General features: G+C 56.9%; 1 protein-coding gene across 2 annotated transcripts; it reads left to right on the top strand.

Annotated features, from left to right (window-relative positions):
- The first annotated feature begins 4,512 nt into the window (after positions 1–4,512).
- Positions 4,513–18,028, top strand: RAB3IL1 (RAB3A interacting protein like 1). 2 transcript variants are annotated; one of them, XM_049779701.1, is made up of 11 exons: positions 4,513–4,692; positions 11,224–11,449; positions 11,654–11,749; positions 11,837–11,914; positions 12,772–13,008; positions 13,463–13,594; positions 14,386–14,514; positions 14,605–14,717; positions 15,996–16,095; positions 16,921–16,987; positions 17,936–18,028. In XM_049779701.1, exons 1-11 carry the CDS (start codon positions 4,682–4,684, stop codon positions 18,016–18,018), a joined length of 1,272 nt encoding a protein of 423 aa, XP_049635658.1. In that variant the 5' UTR covers positions 4,513–4,681; the 3' UTR covers positions 18,019–18,028. The 2 variants fall into 2 exon arrangements, with proteins under 2 accessions (XP_049635658.1, XP_049635659.1); XM_049779702.1 differs by lacking the exon at positions 13,463–13,594.
- The last annotated feature ends 1,546 nt before the right edge of the window (positions 18,029–19,574 follow it).

Raw genomic sequence — 19,574 nt, 5'->3', positions numbered from 1 at the left:
CATCAGGAAAGGGCATTTCCAGGCTCCGTTGGGCGAGCAGACGCTTCCAGAACCTACCTTCATTCCCCCACCATTGCTGCTGCAGAGCATGGGTTCCATTTCACAGATGCAGAGACTGAGTCCCAGAAAGGCCAAAGGGCCTGGGCCAAGGTTGCATAGTCAGAAAGTGACAGAGGGACTGAAGAGATAGCACAGAGGTAAAGGTGTTTGCCTGGCATATGGCGGACTCAGGATGGACCCGGGTTCGATTCCTGGTATCCCATATGGTCCCCCAGCCTGCCGGGGGTAATTTTTGAGTGCAGAGCCAAGAGTAACCCCTAAGCACTACTGGGTGTGGCCCAGAAACTAATCAATTAATAAAGTTTTTAAAATAGAGAGACAGAAACAATGCAGTGAGTTCCTCGCAAGGGGTATTGATTCTCCTGGTGGGTAGGCACTGATTGTGGGGGAGGCAGAGGAGAAGAGCTATGTCTGCAGGGCCCATGGGGACATTTTGCTTTGTTTATTTTCATGGGGACATTTGTTAAAGTACAGTGTGCCCCCGCCCCCTGTAGGCTATGTGGCCTGCTGTGCCTGCAAAGGAAATAAGCAACACAGAGAAGGCTTCCTGGAGGAGGTGATCCAAGGAAGGACCCTGCCCTGGTGTGCAGGTAGAGGGAAGCCAGCAAGATGCCCCTGAGCAGTGTCAGCTGAGAGCTGGAAAGGAAATTTGAAGATCCAGGATGGGGGGGGATGCAGTGTGTAGAAGGGCAAACCAGACAAGGTCTCACAGTGAGTTCCTAGCCAGGCCAGAAGTGGGCAAAGCTGAGGCCTGAACCATATAGCACAGCGGGGAGGACATTTGCCTTGCCTGCAGCTGACCTGGATTTGATCCCCAACATCCCATAGGGTCCCATTAGCACCTTCAGGAGTGATTTCTTAGCACAGAGCAGGAGTAAGCCCTGAGCATCACCAAGTGTAGCCCCAAGCAAAAACAAACTATAAACAAGAAAAATAAAAAAGTATTTAAGGCCCAGAGTGACAGCACAGAGGTAGGGTGTTTGCCTTGCACATGGCCAACCCGGGAGGCAAGCAAGTCCAATCCCTGGCATTGCATATATTTATATTTATATATATTTATATAATGGTACAAAATGGCCTGGGGCGTGGCCATGGATGGGGGGGGGGGGCAGGCGGCTGGTCTATAGTGCTCACCTTGAAGAGCTAATCTGGTGGCAGAGGTGAGGGGCCAGAGGCACTGGACCCTTTGCCATCTGACTCTCCTCTCTCCTCAGAGCAGGAAACATGAGTCAGTTTTTTTTTTTGGGGGGGTGGGGAGTTCTTGACTGGGATGGAGGGTTCAGGGATATGGGGTCCTGGTGGAACAGTGTGGGCAAAGTGCCTGGCAGAAGCAACCCCTGAGCACCACCAGGTGTGGCCCCAAAAGCAAAAACAAATAAACAAACAAAAATAAGTATTCAAGTACATGTAGTTTGCCTAAAAGGGGAAAGAGAAGGAAACACAACCTTAAAGATAGATGTTTAAAGACCAGGCTGGAGAGATAGCAGTGGGGAGGGCGTTTGCCTTGCACGTGGCTGACCCAGGTTCAATCCTCAGCATCCCATAGGGTCCTCCGAGGCCGCCAGGAGTGATTCCTGAGTGCAGAGCCCGGAGTAACCCCTGAGCACAGCTGGGTGTGGCCCCCAAACAAAAACAAACAGAATTGGCTGTGCCCTGAGCGTGGAGGGTCAGGTCAACCCAGTGTGTGGGCCTCAGACCGGAATGGGGGGGCCCGGAGGAGAGTAAAGTTCTGGGCTCCCACCAGGCAGTCTCCTGGAGGCTGGCCCTGTACCTCAGTTAATAATTACAGGCCTGAGGAGATAGAAGCTTGGCGGTGGGGCCCCCGCCCGCCCGGCCACGCTGCTCCTTGGTGATAGCAAAGGTTAGCGAGAGCCACTGGCAGAAGGTTCCGGCCACCAGTCAGCTTGCTGGCCTCACAGGGCCCTACAGGCATGGACACTTCTGAGGGGCGTCCCCCATGCCCTGCCCGGGGGACCTGCCCCGTGTTCCTGGCCATGAGCTCTGGGACTGTCCGCTACGCCCCATCAGGTCTGGACCCTACCCTGGAGGGCGACTGGAAAGACAGAGACAGGTGAGCTAATGTGGGGACAGGAAGGGGAAGGAAACAGGAAGGGGACAGAGGATGGACCCAAACTGGCTGAGGGACCTTCTGTGCCACAGCAAGGTTGAGGTCAGCTGCCCTGAGCCCCAACTGGAGATTGTGAAGTAACAGGACTGACCCAGTCCTGGTGGCAGTGAGATAGATCATCGGACTGGGTTGTAGCTCATCTCTGTGGGTCTGGGGTGCAGGGAAAGGTGACAGAGGACCCCAGTTGTGTTTCCTCAGCCCCCCAGCTGCCGTGGGCCCTGGGATGTCTGGGCTGGTGCCAGACCCCACTTCAGCTGTGTGTGGTGGCTGCCAGGCCTGTGTTGTGGGAGCCAGAGACGGATGCAAAGGGGATGGGATGGGACAGTAGCACCATCGGGATGTGGGGACAGAATAGGTGTCCCACGTGCGTCAAGACTTCAAGAGCTTCAGTTCCTGGGCCAGGAATTCTCTCTCCCTTCATCTCTCTTTCACTTTTCTCTCTCCATCTCTTGCTTTCCCTCCCGATCCTCCTTCACCCCTCTCTCACTCTTTCTCTCCCTCTCTCTTCTCTTTCTCCTCTCTCCCTATTTTCTTTGTTTTTGTGCCATACCCAGCGTCGCTCAGGGGTGACTCCTGGCTCTGTGTTTAGGCATCACTCCTGGCAGGTTCAGGGGACCACATGGGATGCTGAGGATCAAACACAGGTCAGCCATGTGTAAGGCAGATGCCCTGCCCTCCCTGCTATGCTACTGCTTCAGCTCTCTTTCCTCTCTCTTTCTCTCTCTCCCTCCCTTTCCCTGTCTCTCCCTCTCTGCCCCTTTTTTCCTTCTTATCTCTCACTTTCCCTCCCTCTCTCCTTTCTCCCTCTCTTTTTGCTGTTTTTGTGCCATACTCAGCATACACAGGGGTTACTCTTGGCTCTGTGCTCAGACATCACTCCTGGCAGGCTCAGGGTCATATGGGATGCTGAGGATCAAACTCAGGTCAGCCATGTGTAAGGCAAAAGCCCTGCCCTCCCCGCTGTACTATTGTTCTGTCTCTCTCTCTCCCTCTCTGTCTCTCTTCTCTCTCTTTGTCTCTCTTCTCTCTCTCTCTGTCTCTCTCTCCTCGCCTCTCCCCTTTTCTCTCATCTTTTCCTTTTCTCTCTCCCACCTCTCTTCTTCACTCTTTCACTCTTGCTCCAGGCCTGGAGCAATCCCCACCCAGCCCTTATCTTCCCCCAGACTGGGTTACCAGGCCAGTCCAGGGCTTATCTGCTGCTGGTCAGGCCTGAAGGCTGGGCCCTGTCATGAGCCCCTGTCGGCAAAGAGACCACGGAATAGGGCTGCAGGAATTGCTCAAGACATGTTTGGTAAAAGCTTCAAGTCAATAACATGAGACGATTAGGTCTCGTGAGCCTGGGGGGTTGGGAGAGCAGAGAGAGCAGGTCCCTGCCTCCATTCCAGGACACCCACCGCCATGGAAATAAGTGACATCACAGAGGGAAGAGCAGGGGAAGACAGCAGCATTCTGCAGAGTGGGAAGGGGTGTCAGGGAGAGTGACCCAGGTTGGTGACTGTACAAGGGAATGAGTGGGTCCTAAAATCCAGCCTGTCCTCCACTCCCCACCACGGGCTTTACAGTGGCAAGGGCTCTGTCCCCTAGGGTCACCTGCAAAGGTGACACTTAGCAAGCAGTGCCCTGAGGCGAGGCAAAGGGGAGGGAAATCTGGCTCCATCTCTCCATTCCCCCTGGGTCCATGGCTCCCCAGTTGTGAGTGACTGAATGACACCGGATGACGTCTGTCCATCTGTCATCCCAAATGAAGGCCTAAGGAACTAGACCCAGGTCCCAGCTTCAGGAGGCAGGAGGGGTAAAACCAGAGGTAGGTGGGGACAGCGCTGGCTCCTTTTTCCCACCCACCCTAGACCTCCTCAAGAAATAAAAACAGGATTATGCATCCACCGGTGTGGATCTAAAGCCAAGCCAGGAGCCACCGACTAGAAGCCAGAAAGCAGGACAGGCAGAACCTAGGAGGCAGGCAGCTTCTGACAAGAAGGGAGCACTGTCCCGTGAGTAGCTGGTGGGCCAGGCAAGAGGGGACATGAGTCCAAGGGACCTTCAGCCGGGTCCGTTCCCAGGGCAGGATCACAAGGGGGTGTGGGGAGAATCAAGTCCAGAGCAGAGATGCAGGGGCGCAGATGGCAAAGTGAGACAGTGTCTCCATGGTGCAGGAGTGAGCTGGGCCGGGGGTGCATGTATGTATGTATGCATGCGGGGCATGGGACCCTTGGGGAGGCCCTGGGAGGCCCAGGCTGGTTGTTGGCTCCGCCCCGAAGCGGGTGGCCGCGCTGTCCCGGGGCGAGTGGCCGGTCGCGAGCGCGCGCACCCCCGTGGCCGAGGGCGGGCCGGGCCTGGGCACGTGTCCTGGGGCCCCCCTCCCGGGCCACGTGACCCTCGGAGGGCCGGACCGGTCTGGGACCAGGCTTGGGGGACCTCTCTCGGGCTTTCTAGCCGGAGGGCAACGGCCGAGACGAGGCGGGTGCGGGCGCCCGTGCGCCCCAAGGCTGCGCAATGTGGAAAGGGTAGGTCGGTGCGTGGACGCAGGCGCGCGCGTTCTTTGGGGGGGATCCCCGCCGGGCCTGCAGCCCCTCCATCCGAGCTTGCTAGCTGCTGAAGGTCCCCCTGGCGCCAAAGAGTCCGGGGGTGTCTCTGCAGATCGTCTCCCATGATGTGAAATAGGATAGAGGGGTGCAAGCCGCAGCAAGCCTTGGTTGCGCATCTTGAGGGGTTGCCCTCTCCCGCGCGCTCTGCGCTGGAAAGCGAGCTGGGGGGGTCTCTGCAAGTTGTTGAGATGTGGCTTGGGACCTGCCCACCTTCAAGACTGGGGTCTGCAGTGTAGACTAAGGGTTTGGGAGTGTTGGGGTGATGCTCCAAGGGCCCGGAGGGGTGGATACGGAGGTTGAGGGGTTCGACTCCCCTGGTCGAGATGGGATGGACTGGAAGGTCACGGTCTCCCCTTGAGTTACATAAATATTTCTCCCGGAGTCTGGAAAGATGGGCTCATGGAGGAAGGGGGTTCGAGGGAAGGGTGAGGGGTGCTTTTCGGTAAGATTTAATCTCATGAGTGCTCCCTGGCTGGAGCTTGGTGACGTTCCGCCCTCCTCCCTTCCTGCAGGATGCGGACTGGCCTTCCGCTGAGTTGGGAGCCGCAGGAATTCCAGAATTCGGGATGGGGATCACTTCTCCAGCTTTGGGTGCTGGGGTGTGTGTGTGGGGAGGACTGGGAGGGAGGAGGGAGAGGAGTCGGAGTTGTTAGAGCAATAAAGGCAGCCTGGCCTAGAAGACAGTCGGTCCGAGATAGAGGAGGTTCAATCCCCGCCACCCCAGAGCCCCACCAGGTATGGACCAAACCTCACCCCACAAGGTACCATAACCCCCAGCCGAGGCCTGTGATGCCAGGTCCGTCCAGGCTAGTAGTACAGCCTGGTAGGGTCTTTGAGTGCAGACTCCAGACAGAGGCAACCCCCCTCCCAAATCAGCTGCCCCCTTTCCCACTTCTGCCTCCTGTCCTGACAGTGGTCAGCAGAAGCTGACCAATCTGAAAAGTGATTCCTGCAGGGACAGGCAGAGAGAGTGCTGGACAGGAACGGGGGGTGCTTTAGGATGCAAGTGGGGCCCCTCTGTGCCTGTCCGGATGGACCCTGCAGGCCTGGCCTAGGGCTCACAAGCTGGTGGATTTGGGGAGGGGCAGGGGAAGGCGGCCCAGTGAGCTCTGAGAGGCTTTTTGGGCTTACCTTGAACCTGGCTTTCATCCTTGATTCGGTAGCCACGCCCCCATGGTGCTCAGGGATCAAACCTGGGGCTCCAAACGCTTTGAGCATCTCCCCAGTTTGGATACCCCAGAAATGGGCCCTTCTCTGGCCTATATCTAGCATGCAGGCATGGATTGATGGGCCCGCGGAGAGGGGGTCCGAGGGGCCACCGTGACCTCAGTAGTGTCAGGGAGGAGAAGTCCTGCTCGGGGTCAGCGTGTTTAGGAACTGGCTGATCTACCTGGGGGCGGATGTAGACATCAGCCCCTCATCCTAGATCCTAGATCAGTGTCCGTGTCCCTGGGAGCAGGTGGGACTTGCAGGGCATGGATTCCTGGGGCTTAAAGGGAAATAAGAGTCTAGAGTTTAGTACTTACTGCAAAGAGGGCACTTGCTGTTTGTCCAGACCCAGGTGAGTCCTCCGCATCCTGTATGGTCCCTTGAATCCAGCCAGGTGTGACCCAAACCCTATCCCCATCCTGAAAGGCACTTGGAGCCCCAACCTGGGCCTGTGATGGCAGGTCCAGTCTAGTAGAACATCCCAGAGGAACCTCAGTGCTCTGTCCTAGGACTCCCCGAAATCAGGCTCCAGACAGAGGCAACTCCCCTAAATCAGCTGCTCCCTTTCCCATTTCCACTCCCAAATAAGGGAGCTCCAAGTGATGGGGGGAGCTGGCATGGTGGACAGACCCAGGGTGGACTCGGGGCTCCAGTTTTCCCCTCTCACTATCAGTATCTGTTGGGGGCCAGGCCCTGATGTAGGGGTGAGGACTGGAGACCCACCCAGGCCTGGGCTCCTTTTCTCGGCTGTAGGCTAGATAGATCCAGGGACACTTCTGGAATGCGGACAGGTTTTGATGGAGGCTGAGTCATAGTGATTATGGGGTCCCAATGTGTGTGATTGGGAACTTGGGGAACAGAGTGGGATTCTGGTCAGGGTGAAGGGCAGGATGTAACTCAGTGGTTATGTGTCCTGGCTCTGTAAAACAACAACAATAATAATAATGTTATAAGACCCAGCAGGTAGGCACTGAGAAGGGATTAAGCAATAAAGTCATGGTGGGCTTCTAGGAGGAGCTACATCAATTGCCTCAGAAGCAGACATATCTTTGCTGTTGCCCTTGAAGGGTTTGCATGTGCTTAAGGCCAGGTTCAGAGCTGTATTTTCCTGCCTGCTCTAAATGTTCCCGATTCTGCCCAGAGTCTGTACCCCACAGAAGGCTGGGAAGGCAAGAGGAAATGACAATGTCTAGGCTTTGGGGGGCAATGGTGGGCAGTTGGGGTGTGGCTCCTAGTGTCAGGCACTGGCTCTGTCCTTCTAGAACCTTCCTGCCAACGCTGCTTGCTGCCTCCTGCATTTTCTATCCAGCTTGAGGCTGTGGCCACTCCCTTGACCACCATCTCCGGAGCTCAGACCCCCTTTTTCTCCCAGTGTCGTCCCTTCGCTTCCTGTGTGGTGTATGGCCTAGATTCACCTTTCCTGGGTTTTCAGTTACATGAGCTCATCGCTGGCTCTTTCCCCCTCAATTTCCCTGATCCAGTGTCCAGTGCTCCCACAATTCCTCATGAGCTCCCATCCCTGTTGGCTTGGCAGCTTTAGAGTTGGGGTCTGCAGTGGCCCCACCCCTTACTGTCAGCTCAAACATTCATTGTTTGGCAGCCACACCTGGCGATGCTCAGGGGTTATTCTTGCTCCGCTTTCAAGGATCACTCCTGGTGATCTTTTATTTATTTATTTAGTTGGTTTGGGGGCCACACCCTGTGATGCTCAGGAGCTACTCTCTGGCTATGCACTCAGAAATCGCTCCTAGCTTGGGGGACCATTTGGTTTTGTTTTTTGTTTTTGTTTTTGGGCCATACCCTGTGGTGCTCAGGGGTTACTCCTGGCTGTCTGCTCAGAAATAGCTCCTGGCAGGCACGGGGGACCATATGGGACACTGGGATTCGAACCAACCACCTTAGGTCCTGGATCGGCTGCTTGCAAGGCAAACACCACTGTGCTATCTCTCCAGCCCCAGTTGGGGGACCATTTGGGACGCTGGGGATCGAACCCAGGTCTGTCCTGGGTCGTTTGCGTGCAAGGCAAACGTCGTACTGCTGCGCTATTGCTCCTGCCCCGACTCCTGGGGGTCTTAGGGAGAGCCTATGGGATCCTGGTGATCGAACCCACTTTGGTTGCATGCAAGGCAAGCACTTTTTTTGGTTTTTGGGCCACACCCGGTAACACTCAGGGGTTACTCCTGGCTATGTGCTCAGAAGTTGCTCCTGGCTTGGGGGACCATATGGGACACCGGGGGATCGAGCCTCGGTCCGTCCAAGGCTAGCGCAGGCAAGACAGGCACCTTACCTTTAGCGCCACCGCCTGGCCCCAAGGCAAGCACTTTAACTGCTGTGCTGTTTCTCCAGCCCTGATCCTGCTTTTCTACTTTTGTTCAACCCTTTCTGCATTAAGGGCTTCTGGAGGGGGGGGTGAATCACATGACATGCCTGGACCCCAGGCTCTGTCCCCATCTTCTCATGACTGCCTGGGTGTGGCCCATTCCTCCTCCTTCCTGGAACCTGGACGGGACTGCCGGGTAGGTTTGGGACACTTTGGTAAGGTCCCCTCATGTGTGAGAGCTGGCGTGGATCAGCTTAGGGTACTTGAAAAATCTCCTGAGTGCAGGTCTAGAGAGGGACCTGGCTGGGTAGGCCAGCTGCTGGGGAGCCCTCACACAGACCCTATCTCAGGGACCACCCCCCACCCATACTACATCCCCTTGTTTGCTGAAGCTTAGGTGCCTATCATTAGCATGAGCATCTTTGTTTGGGGGCCATACCTGATGATGCTCAGGGGTTATTCCCAGCTCTGCGCTCAGGAATCACTCCTGGCGGTGCTCAGGGGATCATATGAGATGCTGGGGATCGAACCTACATCAGTGTCTTGCAAGGCAAATGCCTTCCCCACTTTGCTATCGCTCCAGTTCAGCATGAACATCTTTTTGTTTTGTTTTTTTTTTTTTTTTTTTTGGGGGGGTGTCACACCCGGCAGTGCTCAGGAGTTACTCCTGGCTCTACACTCAGAAATCCCCCCTGGGAGGCACGGGGGACCATATGGGATGCTGGGATTCGAATCACTGTCCTTTTGCATGGAAGGCAAATGCCTTACCTCCATGCTGTCTCGCCAGCCCCCAGCATGAACATCTTAAGTAGCTACACAGAAAGGAGAGGTTGAAGGGCTGGTCTGCAGAGTCGCTGAGAAAGGTGGGGTGTCCTCCTGTAGAGGGGGCACTCTGGACCCTCACTGGAACCCCTGGGGAGGGTTGCCTTCCTCTCTGGTGTACCGGATGCCCAGGGCCCTACTGAGTAAATCCGCTGGTATGTGACCCCCTTAAGAATTTCTGGGGAATGGGCCCGGAGAGATAACTCAGTGGTGTTTGCCTTGCAAGCAGTCGATCCAGGACCTAAGGTGGTTGATTCAAATCCCGGTGTCCCATATGGTCCCCCGTGCCTGCCAGGAGCTATTTCTGAGCAGACAGCCAGGAGTAACCCCTGAGCACCGCCGGGTGTGGCCCAAAAACAAAACAAAAATAAAAGAATTTCTGGGGAAAGTGAGTAAGCAGGACCCTCATTGCAGGCCACCTTTCACTCAAACCCCAAACAGATCCTTGCTTCCCTATGTCACTCCTGGGTACTGGGCACTGTTTTGGGGTGCATACTAGAGAGAGAGCAGGCTTGCTCTCCATCCTCATAATGAGTCCTCAGCTCTGAGTGTGGAGGACAGGGACCCCCCCCCCCATTGTGGTATTATTGTGAGGGGCAGGTCTGTATGGGGGGGGTTCCCTCAGAAGTACAGCTCCCCCTATGGTGTCCCCTCAGGACCTGACGAAGTAATAAGGTGTGATAAATCTTTCTCAGGCCTGAGGGGACATTGGTTGCTCTTGCTGCAGGGGGCCCCACCCCCGCTAAGGGGTTCCCCATTGTGAGAATTGTGAAAATGATGGGAAAATGTCTGAGAAGGATCTCAGGAACACACACACACACACACACACACACAGCTGAGTCCTAGGTCCAACCTCAGGCTTAGGTCACGGGGGACATTGAGGCCTTGACTCAACTCAAGAAGGGCTATGGTGTGGCTGTGTGAGTGTTGTGAGGTAGGGGTGCACAAAATCCCCGTTTTGGCTTGAAGGCCACCTGGACCCAGGAGAGAGCCTGGCTTGGACCAGGGCTGTGTGCTCAGCTGGGGCCCTGGCAACTCTCCTAGGAGTGGATTTTGGGCCTACCTAGGAGCCAGGCCAGTATCCCTGCCACAGCCCCCATGGCCCACCAGCAGCCTGGATCCTGAGATCAAAGCCGTGACACATGAGCTCACATATGCCAATGTAAACACACGTGATTGCATGTGCATATACCAGTGCATGCATGCACATGCATGTCCTCAGTACACAGACATTTGCTCCCCCAGTTTGGTGGGGGGAAGGCTTTGGGCCTACAGTGAAGACAAGCTGTTTCCTGGCCTACACTAGAACAGTTCCTGGCCAGCCCCCCTCCCTGCAACACCGGCCTCTGCAGAAGCTGCTGTATCAGGATCTGCTGCTGCTGAGTGAGCGGGTTGAGTCTGGAGATGCTGTCTTGGCACAAACCCCTGCGGGCCAAACCCTCCCCTCTCCCTTACTCTGCTGCCAAGTCAGGGTGTTGGTGGGGGCAGGTTGGAGAGGGGAGAGATAGGTGTCCCCCACTTCATCTCTGTAGTGAGAGCTGAGTCTGAGCAGAGAAAGGGCACAGGTAGGCGGGGTGGGGGCTGGGGGTAGTGCATAAGGTGGGTTCTTCCACTTGGATGGCCCAGAGTGGGGAGGAATCCACAGTGGCCTCACAGAAGGCACCACCGCTCACACCTACCGAGTGTCTACTTCGAGCTGTGTCTGCTCTGTGCCGAGTGTCCACTCTGTGCTAAGTGTCTGCCATGTGCCAGTTGTCCACTATGTGCAGAGTGTCCGCCATATGCAGTGTCCACTGTGTGATGAATGTCCGCCATATGCAATGTCCACTGTGCTAAGTGTCTGTCATATGCAGTGTCCACTGTATGCTGAATGTCCGACATGTGCAGTGTCCACGGTGCAGTGACCACTGTGTGCCAGTTATCCACCAAGCCCAAGTGTCTGCCTGCCAAATGGCTGCTGAGTACAGCGGAGCCCTGGCTGGCCCCAGTGGCGGTGAACACAGACCCAGGAATCTGCACCCTAGAATCTGCACCTGGTCCTAACTCTGTTGGCGACCCTGCTCAGATGGGAACACTGAGGCCCATCCTTTGCCCCACAGCCAGTCACCGACCGACGAGGGGCAGCGGGGCATCCCTGTGTCCTGGAAGAGTGGGGGCCTTTGCCAAAGCCACGGAGAGACGCCAGGAAGAGACACAGAGAAGGCCTCAGTGGAGCTTGGGCCAACGGGCCCCCCCCTGGACGTTTCCCGCCTGCGCAGCTCATCCATGGAGATCCGGGAGAAGGGCTCTGAGTTCCTGAAGGAGGAACTGCACAAGGCACAGAAGGTGGGTGAAGGTACCCCAGGGGGTTGGGTGACATCCCATGCCTGGGTTCAGGCCCCTGTTATAAACACATGTTCCTGGTGCAAACACCCGTTCCTGGTCCCTTCCTGGTCATCTGGTTTCGGGGCTCCCACACAATGCAGCAAAGACACCTCAAGGGCAGGCTGCAAGGGGAAGCGCTGAGAGCTGATCCCACCACTCCCCCAGGAGCTGAAGCTGAAGGATGAGGAATGCGAGCGCCTGTCCAAGGTGCGGGAGCAGCTGGAGCAGGAGTTGGAGGAGCTGACAGCCAGCCTGTTTGAGGTACTGGGCTTCTGTAGCTGGGAAAGAACCAGCAGGGTCTGGAGGCTCCCTCAAGCCCATAACCGTTGACTCACCCCCTTTTTGCAGGAAGCGCACAAGATGGTCCGAGAGGCCAACATGAAGCAAGCCACATCGGAAAAGCAGCTAAAGGAGGCAAGGGGCAAGGTGAGGTGTCTGGTCCATAGCCACTGACACCCTTCCAGGGCCCCAACATGGAAAATGAGGCGGGGAGGGGGCAATAGCACAGCGATAGGATGTTTGTCTTGAGCAAAGCGGACCAGGGCGGACCTGGGTTAGATGCCTGGCATCCCATATGGACCCCGATCGAGCGATTTCTAACCCCAGAGTCAGGAGTAACCCTGAGCGTCACCAGGTGTGGGAAATAGGGAAAGGAGGGAAAGGGAGGGGAGGGGAGGGGAAGGGGGAGGGGAGGGGAAGGGGAGGGGAGGGGGAGGGGGAGGGGGAGGGGAGGGGAGGGGAGGGGAGGGGAGGGGAGGGGAGGGGAGGGGAGGGAAGGGAAGGGAAGGGAAGGGAAGGGAAGGGAAGGGAAGGGAAGGGAAGGGAAGGGAAGGGAAGGGAAGGGAAGGGAGAAAGAGAAAGAGAAAAGGAAAGAAGAAAAGAAACCAAGGCAGGGGGAGTAGAGTATCCTGGAATTGGGCTTGCTTTTCACATCCTGAGGTAATCACACTGTCTCAGCACCCCTCCTTTCTACCTCCTGTGCAAAGCAAACACACCACAACCTGGCATGGAGGTGGGGAGATATCCCTTGGTACACGGTTCTGGGGAGCTGTTGGAGGTCTCAGCTGGCTCCCAGGCTCAGCAAAGCTCTTAACCAAGTCTGGAATTTATGGAGTCTCCTGACGCATCTCAGTTTCCCTACCTATGTCCTGGTGTCTGAGTGTCTCGTCCCCCCCTCCACACAGCCCTGGCCGGCTGGAACAGGCTGCCCACTGGGGGGACCAGCCCCAGTGCAGGTAATGGGAGTGTCCAGAGATTGACAGCCACTCCCTGGCCACGGCCAGATTGACATGCTGCAGGCAGAGGTGACAGCCCTGAAGACCCTGGTCATCACGTCCACTCCGGCCTCCCCCAACCGCGACCTGCACCCCCAGCTGCTCAGCCCCACCAAGATGGGACCCCGCAAGGGTCACTCACGCCATAAGAGCGCGCTCTGCCCCGTCGTGTCATGCCCTGCCATGGGACACAGCCTCGCTGCCACCACCCCTGGGCCCACCAACGCAGACAAGGAGGGCAGAGAGGTGAGAGGCTGTGGGGAGCCTACACCAGGCCGCTGAGCCCGCTGGCTACGAGGTCTGGGTGAGTTGCTTGTACAGGAGGAGGCCAAGGATCCTCAGCCCGAAGAGGGGCCCAGTTGGGGGGGGGTGCCCCTTCCCTCTTCCTCCAGGCAGTCAGTGGTGATCTCTGACTGATCAGCTACTGCTGATTTTGCAGGCGACTTGGGGTTGCGCCTGGCTGCCCTCTGCTGGTGGTGTTGAGACAAGCATGGACCTTGGGGGTCCTTTACCTCCTCCATGGGCACATGGGTTACTGGGTCCCCAACAGTCCCCACCCCAGAACCTGGGATCTCTACCCAGATCCAGCCACCCCATGTCTCTGAACTCAGGAGAGTTTAGAGTCCCAGCGCCTGACCACACTAACATCTGACTGTCTCTGCACCTGTCTGTCCGCCCCTCCCCAACCCATTCCCCCCAGCCTGGGCTGCCCCCACTCCTCTCCCTGCTGCTCTGTGTGCTCCCTAGCAAGGCAGTGCTCCTCACCTATGAGCCGGCCTGGCAGCGCCCGCCTGGGGAGCCGCCCGCTGCCCCTCTCTCCTTTTCCCGACAGGTAATGGCTCTGCTGGGCCCAGCCCTCTGCATGGCCCAGAGTGTTTAGTCTCGGGCATTGGGGCCTGTGTATGTTCTCCTATGTGTCCCTCCAGTGTTCTAAGCCTGTGTATGTGTGGCCCTGTCCCCTCTGCATGCATTCATGGTACCTTTTATGTATGCTCTGGTGTCGTGTTTTTTGGACATCTGTGCTCTTACGTACCCATGCGCATGTCTGTACTGGAGAGTACAGGGTACCCAAGGGCATGTACATGGGTGCTGAATGCATCTGGGGTCCCCCTGTACACTAACATACTGGGTTCATCCATGGTTCCTGTGTGCATCACATGCCACAGTGTGTCCATGTGTCCGTGGCCTCTGTGTGGCCAAGAGTAGCTGTGACTATCTCTAGTGCCTGTATCAACCTGGTTCTTCATCTCTCTGTGCCACTTGTGGGCATCGGTCTTACGCAGGTACTTGCACCTACCTGGTACCCATGTGCTATCCAGGTACACGCATGCACCTGGGTGACCACTGCATGTTCCTGCCCTGGGTGCCCAAGTATGCCTGTAGGACTCAGGACCTGAGTGACCCATGGTACCATATGCTGCTGTGGTACCTGCATGCCACCGTGGAACCTTGGGTCACTGGTGCTAAGGGGCCTCAGGACAAGATGTCAGGCCCAGGCATGTTACCTCTGCTGAATTCTAGCTGTAGGGGTGCAGGGAGGAAGGCAGCAGGGGTCCCACCTGCCTGCACCCCAGCTCTCATGGCTCTGCCATGCCAGCCCCCACTGAGCTGTTTCCCCTGCAGGTGGACTCCACCCTGTTTGCCGAGTTCCAGGCCTGGAGGGAGGCGCCTACCCTGGATAGGGCGTCCCCTTTCCTGGACCGGGTGTACCGGGAGGACGTGGGTCCCTGCCTGGACTTCGCCATGCAGGAGGTGAGGGGAAGTGGCAGTGGGTGGCGAGTGGGCAGTGGGGTGGGTGGCGCCCCTGTGCCCCCCCCTTCACTCCCACCCTTTGTGTTGCAGCTCTCGGTGCTGGTACGGGCTGCTGTGGAGGACAACACACTCACCATTGAACCCGTGGCCTCGCAGGCTCTGCCCACCGTCAAGATGGCCGCTGTGGAGCCTGGCAGTACAAAGTACGTGGGCATCCTGGGACCACGCTTGGGAGGCCCTGGTGGAGGTGCCTGGGCAGGGACACAGACACTGTGTCATCTGGGAAGAGGATGGGAGTCGCCAGCTGTGTGTGGAAGCTATGGAGGGGGGAGTTGGTCCCCTTTTCTACCCACCTGCCACCTCACAGTAAGCACTACACCCAGCCCTGGCTCTGGGCTGCCAGCTGGGTCCCCAGAGTGGAGCCAAATGAAATGGGGAGGGAGGTAAGGGCTACTAGGTCAAGAGTAGGGAGCATTTCCTTTTGTTGTTGTTCATTTTGGGGGTGGGGAACCATACCCAGCAGCGCTCAGGAGTTATTCCTGACAAGCTTGGGGGACCATATGGGATTCTGGGGATCGAACCCGGGTCAGCCACATGCAAAGCAGATGCCCTCCCTGCTGCTGCCACAGCACTGACTTTTTTTTGGGGGGGGGGGTCACACCCGGCAGCACTCAGGGGCTCTATGCTCAGAAATTGCCCCCAGCAGGCTCGGGGGACCATATAGGATGCCAGGATTCGAACCACCGCCCTTCTGCATGCAAGGCAAATGCCTTACAGCTGTGCTATCTCTCAGGCCCAGCACTGACTTTTGTGCACTGAGCGTCCCCCTCTTCCCTGCATCTGGCCCCCTTGGATGGGATCTGGGAATCCAGTTCCTGAAACCACACTGCACTTTGCAGGCAGGATGGGCCCTGGGGCAGAGGAAGCAGAAGGCCAAAGGCATTTTAGAATAGAGCATGTTGGGGATCCCATCATTGGCTCAGCAGGTGGATGGGGGAGTTGGGTGGGACCAGGGATGAGTCCTTTGGGTTTGATCCTCACAGACAAGCCCACCAAAATGGGCTTTGTAGTCCCATCTGTCCCTGTGAGCCTGATCTAGGGGTAAATATGGGTTTGGAGGTACCCCTGCCTATGGTAGGGGGCCAGCTGGGGAGACTGGAAGGTGAGGGTCTTACTGACCTGCCCTCACTGGGGACATGAAGAGGACTTGTCACTAGGCAGAGGGGAACATATGTCTGTGCAATTGGGAAAGGGGGTGACTGGATATGAGGACCTCATGAGAGCCAGGTGGTCAGTCTAAGGTGGACTGAGCTTTCTGCTCCACCTGGATGAACTGGGGTGTGTGACTCTGTTTGGGAAGGTCCACCCAAAAAGACTGGGAGCTGGGGGATGCCTGGCCCCTCTGCACCCCCTGCATGAGCTGGCTGGGGGTGGGGGGCAGTTTTGGCAATGACCCCTCTTTTACCCCCTTCGTCCACCAGTACCTGTGCCCTGAGCGGGCTGGCCCGAGCCTGCCGCCACCGCATCCGGCTGGGCGACTCTGAGAGCCACTACTACATCTCTCCATCCTCGAGGGCCCGGGTGAGTGGTTCCCGTCCCAGGACACCAGGGGCAGCAGTGGGCACGATGCCAGCCTAGTTCCACCCAGCTTCTGGGAAATGAAACTTAAAATGTAGTTCCCAGGCCTGGCCTTCTAGAGGGTACAGCCGAGCTGTTGGGGAGCAGGCGACCTTATGGGCTTTCCTATGGGGCCAGGCATTCCCTTATGTAGTGCGGGGTGATAGGAACAGGGTCCCAGGGACATAGAGTCCTACCTGGAGGGAGGGCCTTCACAACTGCTAGATCTGCAGGGTGCCCATTGGAGCTCAGCCCAGCTTCCAGGCAACCTCCTCCTGCTTTGCCTGACTTAGCCCGACTGCCTGGTGCCTCCAGACCCCGTAGACCCCTAGGGTGGACCACCCTCAACTTTCAGGAGTCCTGAAATCATAGCAGAGACATAGGCCCGTCGCCCTATGGGGTATCCTGGTTATGTAAAGGGACTCAGGCAGCTGCAGTACACTGTAACTTGCATGCCCAAAGCAAGAATGGTGGTGAGGATAAAAAGGAAAACAGGAAAAAAAAAAAAAGGATTCAATTATTCTTGACCAGTTATGTCTCCAAATTGCCTCTGTTTACACAGAAATCTTCTAAATCTAGGATAAAAGATAAATATAGGATAAAAGCCTATGATTTAGGCGTCTTAAAAAAATATGTCGACTTGTTTTATTTTAAAGAATTTATATATGTATGTTGAATTTTAATCAATTCTTTACTCTACCCTGATTTCTTTGGGGGTGGAGGGGAACCCCTGGAGAGAGGACTGGCAGATAGATCACCCCGTTCTGATCACCAGCTTTCTGTCCTCAGATCACGGCCGTGTGCAACTTCTTCACCTACATGCGCTACATCCAGCAAGGCCTGGTTCGGCAGGACGGTGAGCGCCCCCTGGTGGTCAGGTGGCACTGGAGCGAGACTAGAGGGGGCGTGGTTGGGGCGGAGCTAACTTTATGGGCGTGGCTATAGGCGGAGCGAGTTAGGGGCTGAACCTAGGGCGGGCCGGCTCGGGGCGGGGCTAACATGCTATGGGCGTGGTTATCCAGTGGCCTGGCTCTGGGCTGAGCCAGCTGGGGACGTGGCTGATCCCTGGGACAGAGCAAGTCTGTAGGGGTTATGGAAGGTTGGGGTCTCCGGGTACCCCGCAGGCTCAGCCCCCCAACCCTTAGGCGGGCCTCTACCTGGCTGAGTTGCAGGTAGGCAAGGGCTCCAGATCCTTATGGAGTTCTATTAAGTTCATGTATTGGGGCTGGAGAGATAGCATGGAAGGTAGGGCATTTGCTTTGCATGCATGCAGAAGGACGGTGATTCGAATCCCGGCATCCCATATAGCCCCCACCCCCACCCCATGCCTGCCAGGAGCGACTTCTGAACATAGAACCAGGAGTAAACCCTGAGCACTGCCGGGTGTGACCCAAAAACAAATAATAAAAAAATACAAGTTCATGTGCACCTCCTCTTCAGGAAAAGCCAGCCCCAGGCCTCCCTTGGGCCTGGCCTAGACTTGCTTTCTCCTTCCCAGAAACCTCTTCCAGCCCACAGGACCTCAGCCCAGCTCTTCCTGGCCTCTAGCCTGGCCCAGGAGGCTCTGCCCAATAGGCTGTTCCCGGTGACCCAGCGGCCTGCCCCTGTGGCAGGCTGCCCCAGGGGAGAGTCTGTCTGGGCCAAGGCCAGCCCTACGGCTGCTACGCCCAGCTACCTCCCCCAGGCTCTAAGGCGGATTGTTTATAGCCCCAGGGATGCCCCGAAGTTGTGTGTTTGGGGTTGGGAGCTCTCCTCCCCAGCATTCCCAGGACACCCACTTTCTCTCCACCTCTTTGCCTTGCAGCGGAGCCCATGTTTTGGGAGGTCACGAGGCTGAGGAAGGAGATGGCGCTAGCCAAGCTGGGCTACTTCCCCCAGGAGGCCTAGGCCACGGAGCCAGCATCTATCTGCCCAGGACACAGACACAAGGCGCCAGCCAGCGGGCAGGGCTCTGGGCCAGCCCTGACCAAACGTCAAACCACAGCCTCCCCTGCACCCCGTCCAGGACCCCAATGGGCAGCCAGCCATTCGACAGTCACCAGGAGACTTCCCAGAGTACCCACAACCAAAGAGTTTGAAAGCTGACTCGGGTTCACTGTTGGGAGGGGACCCAAACCCCACCCCATTTTGGCCAGCACCCTTCCCACTGGCCTAAAGCTGCCTCCTGGTCTCAGCTAGGGGCACATCACAGGATCTCCATTTCAGTTCTCTGGATGACCGACACCCCCTCGTTACTGTCCTTCACCCTGTTCTTAGGGGGTTTCCCCCATTGAGGAGCCCCTGTAATGTCAGGGCAGCCCCCAGCAGTGGAACTTTTGAGGGGTCTTAGGGCTGCCTGGGTCCAAGCCAACTTGGGCCTGCTCAGAAGCTGTCCTGGAACTTCTGCTACTCTTCCTTTTCCTCTTCATCCTCTACCTCCTTTTCCTTCCCTTCCTCTACCTCCATTGCCTCTTCCTCTCTGCTTTGACCTTGCTCAAACTTCTCTGTCCTCAGGGGCACTACCCCTGCACCTCTGGAAAGATCTAGAAGGCTTTGGGCATTTTTCCTCCCAAGTGAAGCACAGACAGGGCCTGAGACCACCCACAAGTGTGGGTGACCATTCAGACATCAGGGGGCTGATGTAGAACCCAAGACCCAAAAGGGCACCTTCTCAGTCTGCACAGACCCTTGGGGACCAGACCCGGGTGGGACTCACCCATCCCTCACCATGTCCTATTTCCTCCTCTGAATGGAATGTAACTCGATCTCTATTTAATAAAGGAAGGCTTTGTTGGTAGAGGCCTGCCATGCGCCTTCGCTCCTGTGTCCTGGGGCCAGGGCCAAAGTTTGGGCATCTGAAGGAAAGAAACCAAATCCTTCCTCGTGCTCAGGATTAACCCAAATCCTGAAGGGATTGTCGTAGGAAGCAGCAACAGAAGCCTCCCGGGTCTTGTGTGGGTTTTGGGGGGTGGGGGGAGGATAAGCAGGGCTCCCACGCCTGGCTGGGCAGAGTGACCTGTGCTCAAGGAAGAAGTGCCCAGTCTGGACCTGCCTCTGCTGGCCAGCTATTCCGCCAGCCTGGGGCTAGAGGAAGCTGGACTCAGAGCCAGAAAGCTGCTTGGTCCCAGTGGGGCAGTGGTGAGATTGATTGGTCATGTCTGCCAGCAGGAGGCAGGGGCCAGGATTGATTAGAGATATCTGCCAGCGCAGGCAGCCACAGCAATGGTCTTGTGCTAGTTTTAAGGAATTGTCACACTTGGCAGTTCTCAGGGGCTACTGTCTGCTCTGGAGACTGTGCAGCCCCTTGAGTTGTTCATCGTACCTGATCCCCAATTGTACCTGAAGGGTTGTGGGCCAAGATTAGTGGGTGCCCTTCCAGAGTGAAGGGGGGGGGGGGAAGCATTGGGGACAATACTGAGTCACATGACTCAGGGACACTTTCCTGTTGGCCAGACCTCAGGTGA

The sequence above is a fragment of the Suncus etruscus genome, chromosome 9 (assembly GCF_024139225.1).
Source record: "Suncus etruscus isolate mSunEtr1 chromosome 9, mSunEtr1.pri.cur, whole genome shotgun sequence".
Lineage (NCBI taxonomy): Eukaryota > Metazoa > Chordata > Mammalia > Eulipotyphla > Soricidae > Suncus > Suncus etruscus.
This window is presented reverse-complemented; position numbering and strand designations above follow the sequence as displayed.

Excerpts from the sequence above, each read along its gene's own strand:
- RAB3IL1 (XM_049779701.1), top strand. Across the intron at positions 13,595-14,385 it reads CTCTCTCCTTTTCCCGACAG|GTGGACTCCACCCTGTTTGC; the intron begins GTAATGGCTCTG and ends TTTCCCCTGCAG. Across the intron at positions 16,096-16,920 it reads CTCCATCCTCGAGGGCCCGG|ATCACGGCCGTGTGCAACTT; the intron begins GTGAGTGGTTCC and ends TTCTGTCCTCAG.